Consider the following 14,499-nt stretch of genomic DNA (forward strand, 5'->3'; position numbering starts at 1 on the left):
CCACTGCTGCCAATCCGAATCCTCTGTCTGCTGCTCCTCCTTCCTCCCAGCCTCCTCAGTCCACTACAATGACACCTGCTCAGGAGCGGGAACACTCCCAGGAACTGTTCTCGGGCCCCTGCTTAGATTGGGCAGCAGCGGTTCCTCTCCCACCAGAGGAGTTTATCGTCACTGATGCCCAACCATTCGAAAGTTCCCGGGGTCCGGGGGAAGAGGCTGGGGACTTCCGCCAACTGTCTCAACAACTTTCTGTGGGTGAGGAGGACGATGACGATCAGACACAGTTGTCTTGCAGTGAGGTAGTAGTAAGGGCAGTAAGTCCCAGGGAGCAGCGCACAGAGGATTCGGAGGAAGAGCAGCAGGACGATGAGGTGACTGACCCCACCTGGTGTGCAACGCTTACTCAGGAGGACAGGTCTTCAGAGGGGGAGTCAAGGGCATCAGCAGGGCAGGTTGCAAGAGGCAGTGCGGTGGCCAGGGGTAGAGGCAGGGCCAGACCGAATAATCCACCAAGTGTTTCCCAAAGCGCCCCCTCGCGCCATGCCACCCTGCGTAGGCCGAGGTGCTCTAAGGTCTGGCAGTTTTTCACAGAGACGCCTGACGACCGACGAACAGTGGTGTGCAACCTTTGTCGCGCAAAGCTCAGCCGGGGAGCCAACACCAACAGCCTCACCACCACCACCATGCGCAGACATATGATGGCCAAGCACCCCGCAAGGTGGGACAAAGGCCGTTCACCGTCTCCGGTTTGCACCCCTGCCTCTCCCCCTGTGCCCCAACCTGCCACTGAGATGCAACCCCCCTCTCAGGACACAGGCACTACCGCCTCATGGCCTGCACCCACACCCTCATCTCCGCTGTCCTCGGCCCCATCCAGCAGTGTAGTTCAGCGCACCGTTCAGCCGTCGCTTGCGCAAGTGTTCGAGCGCAAGCGCAAGTACGCCGCCACGCACCCGCACGCTCAAACGTTAACCGTCCGCATCGCAAAATTCATCAGCCTTGAGATGCTGCCGTATAGGGTTGTGGAAACGGAGTCCTTCAAAAGTATCATGGAGGCGGCGGCCCCGCGCTACTCAGTTCCCAGTCGCCACTACTTTTCCCGATGTGCCGTCCCAGCCCTGCACGACCACGTCTCCCGCAACATTGTGCGCGCCCTCACCAACGCGGTTACTGCCACGGTCCACTTAACTACGGACACGTGGACAAGCACAGGCGGGCAGGGCCACTACATCTCCCTGACGGCACATTGGGTGAATTTAGTGGAGGCTGGGACAGAGTCAGAGCCTGGGACCGCTCACGTCCTACCCACCCCCAGAATTGCGGGCCCCAGCTCGGTGCTGGTATCTGCGGAGGTGTATGCTTCCTCCACTAAAGCACCCTCCTCCTCCTCCTCCTCCTCTGTCTCACAATCAAGATGTGTTAGCAGCAGCATGTCGCCAGCAGTCGGTGTCGCGCGGTGTGGCAGCACAGCGGTGGGCAAGCGTCAGCAGGCCGTGCTGAAACTACTCAGCTTAGGCGATAAGAGGCACACGGCCCACGAACTGCTGCAGGGTCTGACACAGCAGACCGACCGCTGGCTTGCGCCGCTGAGCCTCCAACCGGGCATGGTCGTGTGTGACAACGGCCGTAACCTGGTGGCGGCTCTGCAGCTTGGCAGCCTCACGCACGTGCCATGCCTGGCCCACGTCTTTAATTTGGTGGTTCAGCGGTTTCTGAAAAGCTACCCACGCTTGTCAGACCTGCTCGTAAAGGCGCGCCGGCTCTGCGCACATTTCCGCAAGTCCCACACGGACGCTGCCACCCTGCGCACCCTGCAACATCACTTTAAGCTGCCAGTGCACCGACTGCTGTGCGACGTGCCCACACGGTGGAACTCTACGCTCCACATGTTGGCCAGGCTCTATGAACAACGGAGAGCTATAGTCGAATACCAACTCCAACATGGGCGGCGCAGTGGGAGTCAGCCTCCTCAATTCCTTTCAGAAGAGTGGGCCTGGTTGGCAGACATCTGCCATGTCCTTGGTAATTTTGAGGAGTCTACCCAGGTGGTGAGCGGCGATGCTACAATCATTAGCGTCACCATTCCTCTGCTATGCATCTTGAGAAATTCCCTGCAAACCATAAAGGCAGCTGCTTTGCGCTCGGAAACGGGGGCGGGGGAAGACAGTATGCCGCTGGATAGTCAGGGCACCCTCCTGTCTATTTCTCAGCGCGTACAGGAGGAGGAGGAGGAGCATGAGGAGGAGGGGGAAGAGACAGCTTGGCCCGCTGCTGACGGTACACCGGCTGATTGCCTGTCATCCTTTCAGCGTGTATGGCCTGAGGAGGAGGAGGAGGAGGAGGATCCTGAAAGTGATCTTCCTAGTGAAGACAGCCATGTGTTGCGTACAGGTACCCTGGCACACATGGCTGACTTCATGTTAGGATGCCTTTCTCGTGACCCTCGCGTTGCACGCATTCTGGCCACTACGGATTACTGGGTGTACACACTGCTCGATCCACGGTATAAGGAGAACCTGCCCACTCTCATTCCCGAAGAGGAAAGGGGTTCGAGAGTGTTGCTATACCACAGGACCCTTGCGGACAAGCTGATGGTAAAATTCCCAGCCGACAGCGCTAGTGGCAGAAGGCGCAGTTCCGAGGGCCATGTTGCAGGGGATGTGCGTAGATCGAGCAGCATGTACATCCCAGGCAGTGCAACAGTCTTTAAGGGCCTGGCCAGCTTTATGGCTCCCCACCAAGACTGTGTCACCGCTCCCCAGTCACGGCTGAGTCGGCGGGAGCACTGCAAAAGGATGGTGAGGGAGTACGTAGCGGATCGCACGACCATCCTTGGTGACGCCTCTGCCCCCTACAACTACTGGGTGTCGAAGCTGGACACGTGGCCTGAACTAGCCCTGTATGCCCTTGAGGTGCTTGCTTGTCCTGCGGCTAGCGTGTTGTCGGAGAGGGTGTTTAGTGCGGCTGGGGGAATCATCACAGATAAGCGTAGCCGCTTGTCAACCGACAGTGCCGACAGGCTAACACTCATCAAGATGAACAAAGGCTGGATTTCGCCAGACTTCTGTTCTCCACCAGCGGACAGCAGCGATACGTAAGCAATACGTAGGCTGCACCCGCGGATGGAAGCTACGTTCTCTCTCACCATCCAAAACGGGGACATTTCTGCTTCATCAATCTGTGTCTAATATTCCTCCTCCTCCTCCTCCTGCTCCTCCTCCTGAAACCTCACGTAATCACGCTGAACGGGCAATTTTTCTTAGGGCCACAAGGCTCACTCAAATAATTTTTCTGAACAATTTTTATAAGTTTCAATGCGCTTAAAAGCATTGGAACTTTAACTTGAACCAATTTTTCGTTACACTGGGCTGCCTCCAGGCCTAGTTACCACTTAAGCCACATTAACCAAAGCGATTAATGGGTTTCACCTGCCCTCTTGGCTGGCCATGGCCAATTTTTGGGATGTACATTAGTACTGTTGATACAGCAATTTTTGTGGGCCCTCGCCTACAGTGTAATCAAATTAATTTTTAGCCCACCTGCATTACAGCTGACGTTACCTCAGCTGTGTTGGGCAATGCAATGGGATATTTTTGTGTACCGCCGGTGGGTTCCAGGGAGCCACCCATGCTGTAGGTGCACACTGAGTTTTTAATACTTCTGTACACTTCTAAAGAACCCGTCTGACTGGGGCATGCAGTGTGGGCCGAAGCCCACCTGTATTACGCACGACATTACTACCTCAGCTGTGTTGGGCAATGCAATGGGATATTTCTATGTACCGCCGGTGGCTTCCTGGCACCCACCCAGGCAGTGGGTCCACAGGGAGTTAAACCTACATGTGTCCACTTGTAAAGAACCCCAGTCTGACTGGGGCATGCAGTGTGGGCCGAAGCCCACCTGCATTACGCACGACATTACTACCTCAGCTGTGTTGGGCAATGCAATGGGATATTTTTGTGTACCGCCGGTGGGTTCCAGGGAGCCACCCATGCTGTAGGTGCACACTGAGTTTTTAATACTTCTGTACACTTCTAAAGAACCCGTCTGACTGGGGCATGCAGTGTGGGCCGAAGCCCACCTGTATTACGCACGACATTACTACCTCAGCTGTGTTGGGCAATGCAATGGGATATTTCTATGTACCGCCGGTGGCTTCCTGGCACCCACCCAGGCAGTGGGTCCACAGGGAGTTAAACCTACATGTGTCCACTTGTAAAGAACCCCAGTCTGACTGGGGCATGCAGTGTGGGCCGAAGCCCACCTGCATTACGCACGACATTACTACCTCAGCTGTGTTGGGCAATGCAATGGGATATTTTTGTGTACCGCCGGTGGGTTCCAGGGAGCCACCCATGCTGTAGGTGCACACTGAGTTTTTAATACTTCTGTACACTTCTAAAGAACCCGTCTGACTGGGGCATGCAGTGTGGGCCGAAGCCCACCTGTATTACGCACGACATTACTACCTCAGCTGTGTTGGGCAATGCAATGGGATATTTCTATGTACCGCCGGTGGCTTCCTGGCACCCACCCAGGCAGTGGGTCCACAGGGAGTTAAACCTACATGTGTCCACTTGTAAAGAACCCCAGTCTGACTGGGGCATGCAGTGTGGGCCGAAGCCCACCTGCATTACGCACGACATTACTACCTCAGCTGTGTTGGGCAATGCAATGGGATATTTTTGTGTACCGCCGGTGGGTTCCAGGGAGCCACCCATGCTGTAGGTGCACACTGAGTTTTTAATACTTCTGTACACTTCTAAAGAACCCGTCTGACTGGGGCATGCAGTGTGGGCCGAAGCCCACCTGTATTACGCACGACATTACTACCTCAGCTGTGTTGGGCAATGCAATGGGATATTTCTATGTACCGCCGGTGGCTTCCTGGCACCCACCCAGGCAGTGGGTCCACAGGGAGTTAAACCTACATGTGTCCACTTGTAAAGAACCCCAGTCTGACTGGGGCATGCAGTGTGGGCCGAAGCCCACCTGCATTAACCCTTTCCAGTCCACTGTGTGACCTGTGAAGACATTAGGGTTTAAGGCTGTACAGCTCCGTTGTTGGTAGACGTCCGTCGGGGTTCTCTTACTGTATATTGCCAGCCTCTCTGCTGTCGGAGCCTATCCTACGTGTCAGCTCATGCAGTACTGGCTTTAGCCAGCATATAGCGCCGTTGTATAACAGCAGAAAAAGAGTAAGCCCCCTAGGAAAACCATATACAAATTGGATTGGAAAGGGTTAAGCACAACATTACTACCTCAGCTGTGTTGGGCAATGCAATGGGATATTTCTATGTACCGCCGGTGGCTTCCTGGCACCCACCCATGCTGTAGGTGCACACGGAGTTTTTACTACATCTGTACACTTATAAAGAACCCCAGTCAGACTGGGGCATGCAGTGTGGGCCGAAGCCCACCTGCATTAAGCACGACATTACTACCTCAGCTGTGTTGGGCAATGCAATGGGATATTTCTGTGTACCGCCAGTGGGTTCCAGGGAGCCACCCATGCTGTGGGTCGACAGGGACTTCACAATAGGGAGTTGTACCTGCCTGTGTCTATGAATTAAAAAGCCCGGTCTGACTGGGGCATGCAGACACCTTGACAGAATGAATAGTGTGTGGCACATAGGTTCCCCATTGCTATGCCCACGTGTGCAGCTCCTGATGGCGGTGGCACAGGATTCTATTTCTCATTGCTTCTGTACAGCATTGTGGGCTATCGCTCCGCCACTTTTAAAGAGGGTCGCTGCCTAGCCGTGCCAACCTCTGCAGTGTGTGCCTGCGGTCCCTCGTCATGGCAGACGCAATTCTAAATAGACATGAGCGTGGTGTGGCATGAGGGCAGCTGAAGGCTGCGCAGGGACACTTTGGTGTGCGCTGTGGGGGGGAGGGGGGGCGGTTGGGCAGCATGTAACCCAGGAGAAGTGTCAGTGGAGTGTCATGCAGGCAGTGATTGTGCTTTGTTGGAGGTAGTGTGGTGCTTAGCAAAGGTATGCCATGCTAATGAGGGCTTTTCAGAAGTAAAAGTTGTTGGGAGGGGGGGGGCCCACTCTTGCCGGTATTGTGGCTTAATAGTGGGACCTGGGAACTTGAGATGCAGCCCAACATGTAGCCCCTCGCCTGCCCTATCCGTCACTGTGTCATTCCCATCACTTTCCTGAATTGCCCAGATTTTCACACATGAAAACCTTAGCGAGCATCGGCGAAATACAAAAATGTTCTGGTCGCCCATTGACTTCAATGGGGTTCGTTGTTCGAAACGAACCCTCGAGCATCACGGGAAGTTCGTTACGAATAACGAACACCCGAACATTTTGGTGTTCGCTCATCTCTATCGCTCATCTCTATTTGCAAGTCTTTAAAAAACGAACAACTGTGTCTTTAGAACAGACAACTTTTGATCAATCACAGACAATTTTTGAGGGTAAACTAAACCTATACAACTAGCGACTTAAAGGGGTTGTCCCGCAAAAGCAAGTGGGGTTATACACTTCTGTATGGCCATATAAATGCACTTTGTAATATACATCGTGCATTAAATATTGGCCAAACAGAAGTTATATACTTACACCCCCCCCCCCCCCGTGTTGGCGTCCCCGTCTCCATGGCACCGACCGAAGCCTTCTTCTGCCTCGATTAGAGGCGCTTGCGCAGTCTGCTCTTCTGTCCCGTTGAATGGGGCCGCTCCGGTCGCACAGCTGGTCTTGCGCAGAACGATTATTGCTCAAAATTCGTTCAAAAGGCCAAAAATGAGTGGCAATCGTTACATGTAAATGTTGGCAGCGTGTACTTTTGTTTGAACTATGGATTTTATTTCCCTTAAAATCCACTGTTCAGCCACTGAAAGACTGAGCAAATGCTTTCCATTTTATTGTATTTTACTCCTCTTTCAATAGACTGCAGGATGTTTTCCCCACAGCAGGTTTACACTAGCCTCTAGGAGAACAATGGAATGCGCCAGCAGCTGTTTTCACAATTGGGTGTGTGTTTAAACACACACTGGGCTCTGCAAACAACTCCTGGAGGTCTTTTTACATGCAAATGAAGATGATAAAGTGTTAATGGCCATTAAAACTTTATGTAAATAGATCGCTAAATCTTTCAGTCCTTTGAAAGATTATCTTTGCATTTAAGAGCCTTCATAACTCGTCACCTTGAATGACTATTGTTTGAATGATCTCTTTTAAGCAATAAAAAAGCAATAAAAGCTTAAAATCCATTGTTCAGCCAGACAGAGATAACAGGGACCGCACACTGTGTTCTCTATGCAGGCAGCTGATTGCATTGTATTTAGTTGACAGTCCGCGGGCGCCCGTTAGTGTCCATTAGCAGTTTATGCAAAATGATCACTGAAAACTGTTAATCTTTCAATCATTTGAAAGATTGTCTTTGTGTGTAAATGGGCCTTAAGGATGCTTTTACACTGGACGACACTCGTTTGCATAAGCGAACGAGCGAGTGATGTCATTGCTAGCTTGTTCGCTCTCATGTAGCTTGTTTAGACAGGCAGATTTATCGTTGACTATTCAGCAAGAATTGTTCAGTATCATTCAATGTTTCACATTCATTATATGAAATAATGAATGATCAATGTTTAAACTGAATGAGAAGTGAAAGAGCCAGCAATGATTTTTATGCCTGCATAAAATGATGGACGAGCGAGAAGTGAGCGATTCTCGTTCATCTTTAAGTTGTTGGCTCGCATTTAGCCCAAGTGATTACCGTTCACTTTCGCTCATTTGAACGATACTCATTCTGTCTAAAATCACCCTAAAAGTACCTTTAGATTTCAGTATATTTGATTCTATTATTACACTAAGGTAATCAGTGACAAGGGAGTCTGATAGCCAGTTATATGCTGTCCCCTATTAAAGTAAACATGTATGTTCAGCCAGACAGATATAGAAGGTACAATGAATAAACAGCTATTGCAGTGACTCTGCGTCCTCAGATGCCTATTATGTCATACAGATAGTGGTAATTGTCAAGAAGGCACAATACCTCTGCAGTGCCACCTATTGGAAGGCAACATTCCTGCAAGTCAATGTCAGACTTTTTAAACAAGCCTTGTAAAACTAAATGGGAATTGTAAGGTAAAGCCATAAGAACCATTCACAGAGAGCTGTTTCTGTGTTTTTGCCCCTTATCAGTGTGCAGTAGGTTTCTGGCTTGGTTATTGAGAGGCTTCTGACGTGGGTCAGGAAGGGTATTGTTTCTTTTTAAGGAGAGAACCCAGAAGGTGTGTGAGGAGATGTATAAGGCCACCCATGCACTTCTGGAAAATATGCAAATGGGAAGATGGAACAGTACCTCTGCAGGGAGAATTGTAAACCCGAAACAGCTGTCTGTGTATGGTTATTCTGGCTTTAGCTTACAATTACTAGTCATTGTTGTAAGGCTTGTTTAAAAAGTCTGCATTAAATTGTAGGAATGCTGCCTTCCAATAGGTGGAACTGCAGAGGTATTGTTCTATCTTGCCATTTACATATTTCCCAGAGGAGCATGCATGGCCTTATAAATCTCCTCACACACCTTCTAGGTGCTCTCCTTAAGGAGAAACGATACCCTTCCTGACCCACAGATAGTGGTTGCATGATACTATACTTAACAACTTTGTCCATAGTACTCAGAGTACTGTGCTGCATTAGGGCTCAGTCACACGGGTGCATCGGCACCCATACACCGGCGCCGATGCACCCGTGTGACTGACAGTTAGAAGACGGCCATACCTGAAGACGTCCGTCTCTCTCCAGCGCTGATGAAAGAACACATAACCGGCAATGGAGCCGGTCACATGTTCTTCCTCCCGACGCTGCAGAGAGACGTCCATCTTCAGGTCCGTCTGCTGGCTGCAGTAACACGGGCGCCGATGCGCCCATGTGACTGAACCCTTAGTGTATGTGCAGCCTATATAAATATCCTCCACTGCAGCATATTCTAATGATTAGACTTTCGCCTTTGCAGCTAATGAAATGCAACCAGGGGAAACAAGAATCCAATGGGATGGATTTTTCCTATTTCATTATTTTGATTCCCAGAGAGATAAATGGTTCCAGATGTTTCTAGCAGCCACTCATTTCCCATTACTCCATTGACATGACATGAGATTACGTAAGCCAAACATGTACGTGAATAGAGGAATTTACCCTGATAAATGTCTTTTGGATATCTTGAAACATTATACATGTTTAAACAGGAAATTGGTATACATTATCTGAGCTGATGATTTAAAATTGAAATACATTTTCTATAAATGTTTTGCTGTTTAGCATATAATTTACAAATCAAATTATAAGAATTTGGAAATTTTAACTGTTTTGTTTACCCATGAACAGCAGAGACTGGAAATTCATTGTATCCAATAGCACCAGGAAATTATAAAGGGTTAGAATATTTTGTAGCTGGTCTACTATGAATTATTATTCATGCTGGGTATATGTAGAACAGGAAGCTTTGCTAATGATGGACATGTTAATATGTAGAATCTCTAAATTGGTAATTACATAGTAATTTCTTCTTATTTAAATCATGACCTTATTCAGCTGACTGAGTGGAAAAATATATATGATTCTTCGCACCCTAACGAGATGGAATTACCAGACCCATGGGAAGATCTCTTGACTGCTTTTCAGAAACTACTGGTTATACGCTGCCTACGACCCGACAAGGTAAGCTAAATTAATATTGACGCAGCACCGTAAACTTAGTTTATTTACATATTTTTATTATAATGACATGTTGTAAGCAAAAAAATTTCCATGGTACTGTCAAAATGTATTTTAGTCTAATGCATAACCAGTTTAAAAAGTTTACATTTGTAATAACACAGCTATCAGTCCAAAGTACAGTGCATGACCAAAAGTATGCGGATACCTGACCATCATATTAGAGTCAGTAGATGAGAAAATCAGTGTTGCAGTTGCAGTAACATTATCTTTTACTGGAAATAGGAGAACTAGCCGAAATTTTACAGCAGTCATATGGAGATAAGAAACTCTGTCAATCAATTACGCATTGACTTCTATAGAAGGTGACCTGTGCATAGATCACTGTGCGAGGAGGGAAGAGGAGGAAAGTCATGCTCACCATCAATCTTGCAATCCTGCGCTGTTTCCGAATTTCTAAGGGTACTTCTACAGACGAACCACTGTTGGGTGCTTAATTGCCCAACAGTTGTCCCAAAGATTGTCACTCCTGGTGGAGGTGGAGTGCGCTGGCGATCTCTTCTAGTGACCCTCCTCCATTCACAGGGAACAGGCAGCCATTCACAGATGACCTGAAATGAAGCAGCTAGCGACTAATGAGTGATTTCTTACTCAGTACCCTGTCGGCCCCATGTTAAAATTGGACAACTATTCGGCAAAATTGCGTGTTCAAGAAATTTTTTCATCTGTTAGGCGGTTCATGCAAAAGTACCATAATGCAGGTGTTACATTTCTTTTCAATTCTGCACTCTAATGATAATGAGATGACTGCAGAGAAGTGATCTCTACCTAATAGGACATGCCAGCCTGTTTTGATACTAAATATATGTGTAGTCAGTAGAGATGAGCGAGCACGCTCTGATAAGGCAGTTACTCGAGCGAGCATCACTCTTCTCGAGTAACTGCATTCTCATGTGAACAGGCTCGGGGGAGCGGCGGGGTGGAGTGGGGGAGTAGCGGGGGGGAGAGTGATCTCTCTCTCTCCCCCCGCCGCCCCCCGAGTCTGCTCAGACGAGAATGCAGTTACTCAAGAAGAGCGATGCTCGCTCGAGTAACTGCCTTATCCAAGCATGCTCGCACATCTTTAGTAGTCACTACAAAAAATACAAAATGATTCATTTTTTTCATAGACTTTACAAAGGATCGGGGGATATTTTTTATGGTTGGAACATAAGCAATTTAGATGTCTTTTTAGGAAAGGGTTCTTTACTAGAGATGAGCGAACGTACTCGTAATGAGTACTTACGCACCCGAGTACCGCCATTTTCGAGTACTTCAGTACTCGGGCGTAAAGATTCGGGGGGCGCCGGGGGGCGGGGAGAGGCGCGGCGGTGCGGGGGGTAGCAGCGGGGAACAGGGGGGAGCCCTCTCTCTCTCCCTCTCCCCCCCACTCCCCACTGCTACCCCCCGTGCCGCCACGGCGCCCCCCGAATCTTTACGCACGAGTACTGCTGTACTCGAAAATGGCGGTGCTCGGGTGCGTATGTACTCGTAACGAGTACGTTCGCTCATCTCTATTCTTTACATTTAGAGGAGTCAAATTACCATATAAAATACCCTATACCAAGTATTTGTACTGGCAAATACCATGGCGAATTTTTAAAAAGGGTCTGGAAACTTTTCTAGCAATAGGCACTGAGGGTTATAATTAATCTAGCAAATGTGTAGTGGATCATAAAAGATTGAACTTTATAGATGTGTGCCTTATGTAACTATGTCCCAGAAAACCACTTTTAGGCCTCTTTCACGCGGGCTTTTGTAGTGATGCAACAATGCTACAAAACGCATGTACGTATGTGAAGTCAATGGTTTCCAATGGGTTCTTTCAGGTTACAAACAAATTGCTCATGTGTAAGAACCTATTGGAAACCATGGGCTTCACAGACATGCGCTTTGTAGCAATATCGCATCACTACAAAATCTCGTTATTTGGTAGCCCATGTGAAAGAGGCTTAAAGGGGTTGTCCCGCGCCGAAACAGGTTTTTTTTTTATTCAATAGGCCCCCCGTTTGGCGCGAGACAAACCCAATGCATGTGTTAAAAAAAAAAAACGTTTAGTACTTACCCGAATCCCCGCACTGCGGCGACTTCTTCCTTACCTTACTAAGATGGCCGCCGGGATCTTCACCCACGATGCACCGCGGGTCTTCTCCCATGGTGCACCGTGGGCTCTGTGCGGTCCATTGCCGATTCCAGCCTCCTGATTGGCTGGAATCGGCACACGTGACGGGGCAGAGCTACGAGGACCAGCTCTCTGGCACGAGTGGCCCCATTCACCAAGGAGAAGACCGGACTGCGCAAGCGCGTCTAATCGGGCGATTAGACGCTGAAATTAGACGGCACCATGGCGACGGGGACGCTAGCAACAGAACAGGTAAGTGAATAACTTCTGTATGGCTCATAATTAATGCACAATGTACATTACAAAGTGCATTAATATGGCCATACAGAAGTGTATAACCCCACTTGCTTTCGCGGGACAACCCCTTTAAGTGTGCTTTCACATGAGTTGAATATTTTCACAACATGTACCACAAGACACAGTGGAATTACGCTCCAAAACCCACAAGGCTATGTGTGCATTTTGATGTGGAACTGTGGCAGAATTGGGGTATGTTTATTTGTCATATCACTTCTTTTTATGCTTCTGTATTGTTTCCAAGTCGGAATACCACAGACAGAGTTTGCTCATTGAGGGCTCAGTCAGACAAAGGGGTTTTTTTTTGTGCACCTATGTGCGCAAAAGAACCACATTCCATGCATGTTTCAAATGCGTGTGACCAAAGCTCTGTGCCCATTGCTTTCAATGGGGCCAGCGTGACAGCAACCGGCCCCATTGAAAACAATGAGATGCAGGCAACCCTGCCAGTGATTTTCGGGGAAAGGCATGAAATATAAACCCTTCCCTAAAAATCATTCCTAGCTGGTATAAAAAATTAAAAAAATATATACCACACCTTCCGCCACTGTCGGGGCTCCAGCGCGTGTTCTCTCTTCCATGCCAGCACTGCTCTGAAGCACTTTCTGGTGGCCGTGGATTTAAAAATCCCCACCTCCAAAAAATGCTGGTCTGATTGGCTGAGCACTCAGGCAATCATAGGCAGCGCTCAGCCATTCATTTAATTCAATGAATAGCTAAGCGCTGCCTCTGATTGGCTGAGCGCTGTGACCAATCACAGGCAGCGCTCAGCTGTCATTCAATGAATGGCTGAGCACTGCCTGTGATTGGCTTTCTTCACACATTATTTTTTGGCATTTGTTTTGTCCCTAAAAACAAATTTGAAAAAAGCCTGCAATTTTTTAACTGGCATATGCCTTTTTTAGAGATTAGTGTTTTTGGGTGGTGTTTTTATATGCATGCATTTTTTACATGCTCTTTTTTCTGCAGTTTTTCTTTCTTTTAGAGGAGCCCATGCAATAATGCCCCAAAAAATGCCAAACCTACAGCTTTCTGTGATTACAAAAAGGGGACAATTCAGGGAAAAACCCCATTATGTTTGGGGCCATAGCGTTTTTTGCCATCAAAGAGAAATGCATTAAAAACTCCTGGAAAAACTAACATAAATATAGTTGTTTTTTTCTTCAGGAAAATGCTGTATGTAATACTACCTGGGTCCACATGGGAGCTGATTTGCAGTGGAATGTCTGCAGCGGGCATTCTACTGCAGATCAGCAGCAGAAAGTTTGCTTCCAAACCGGCACCATTTGGTGTGGATTTTGAAGTGGGCTTTATTGCATAATTCTGTGTGGAGTTAACTCCCTCAAGAGGTGAATTCTGCAGCGGAGACAGCGATAAAATTGACATGCTGCAGAAATGAATTCCACAGCACATGCCAATTTCCACATGGGGTTTGTGTGGATTATCCCCGCAGCTTGTGGATGGGATTTTCCATTTCTCATCCACTTTGCTGCTACTGTAATTGCCAGAGTTTTTCTGTTCGGAGGGTCCCCATGGAAATTCCGTGGCAAATCTGCCCCATGTGGACCTTCCCCTAAGGAGAAGATTGAATTTTTTTTTTCATTTCTTGTGTTTTCTGTAGAGTATTTAACTGGAGTCAATTACCAAATTTAACATCTATATTGATAACCACATAATTTAGTATATTACACTAATAAGTAGTGGTTCAAATCACAGAGGTGAGTGGGGAACACAAAAACATATTTCACTGGAAAGGAACCAAAAATGCAATACCTGATAAGGCTACATTCAGACGAACGTATATCGGCTCGGTTTTCAAGCCGAGCCGATATATGTTGTCCTCATGTGCAGGGGGGGAGGATGGAAGAGCCAGGAGCAGGAACTGAGCTCCCGCCCCCTCTCTGCCTCCTCTCCGCCCCTCTGCACTATTTGCAATGAAAGGAGGCGGGATGTGGGCGGGGCTAAGTGGGGAGAATTATCCCCACCCCCGTTCCGCCTCTCCCCATTGCAAATAGTGCAGAGGGGCGGAGAGAAGCAGAGAGGGGGCGGAAGCTCAGTTCCTGCTCCTGGCTCTTCCATCCTCCCCCCCTGCAGAGGAGGACGACGTATATCGGCTCGGTGTGAAAACTGAGCCGATATACGTTCGTGGGAATGCAGCCCACGGTGCAGAGCAGGCACAATCGCCGCTAAATAGGCACAATCACCATAAGGCTGGCACAATGGCCATTGTGCCTACCCTACGGCCATTGTGCCGGCCTAATGGCGATTGTGCCTGCTTAGCAGCGATTGTTCCTACTCTGCACCTTATCAGGTAATGTATTTTTGGTTCTTTTCCAGTGAAATATATAATAAGTAGTGGTTCCAATTAAA

General features: G+C 48.5%; 1 protein-coding gene across 1 annotated transcript in view; it reads left to right on the top strand.

Annotated features, from left to right (window-relative positions):
* LOC136610023 (dynein axonemal heavy chain 3-like) overlaps nt 1–14,499 on the top strand; it is a 1,175,415-nt gene that overhangs the window by 1,082,427 nt on the left and 78,489 nt on the right. The window contains exon 72 of the mRNA XM_066589293.1: nt 9,549–9,674. Within this exon, the coding sequence (XP_066445390.1) occupies nt 9,549–9,674 (126 nt within the window). The remainder of the gene's footprint in view (nt 1–9,548; nt 9,675–14,499) is intronic.

This window comes from Eleutherodactylus coqui, chromosome 2, assembly GCF_035609145.1.
Source record: "Eleutherodactylus coqui strain aEleCoq1 chromosome 2, aEleCoq1.hap1, whole genome shotgun sequence".
Classification (NCBI taxonomy): Eukaryota; Metazoa; Chordata; class Amphibia; order Anura; family Eleutherodactylidae; genus Eleutherodactylus; species Eleutherodactylus coqui.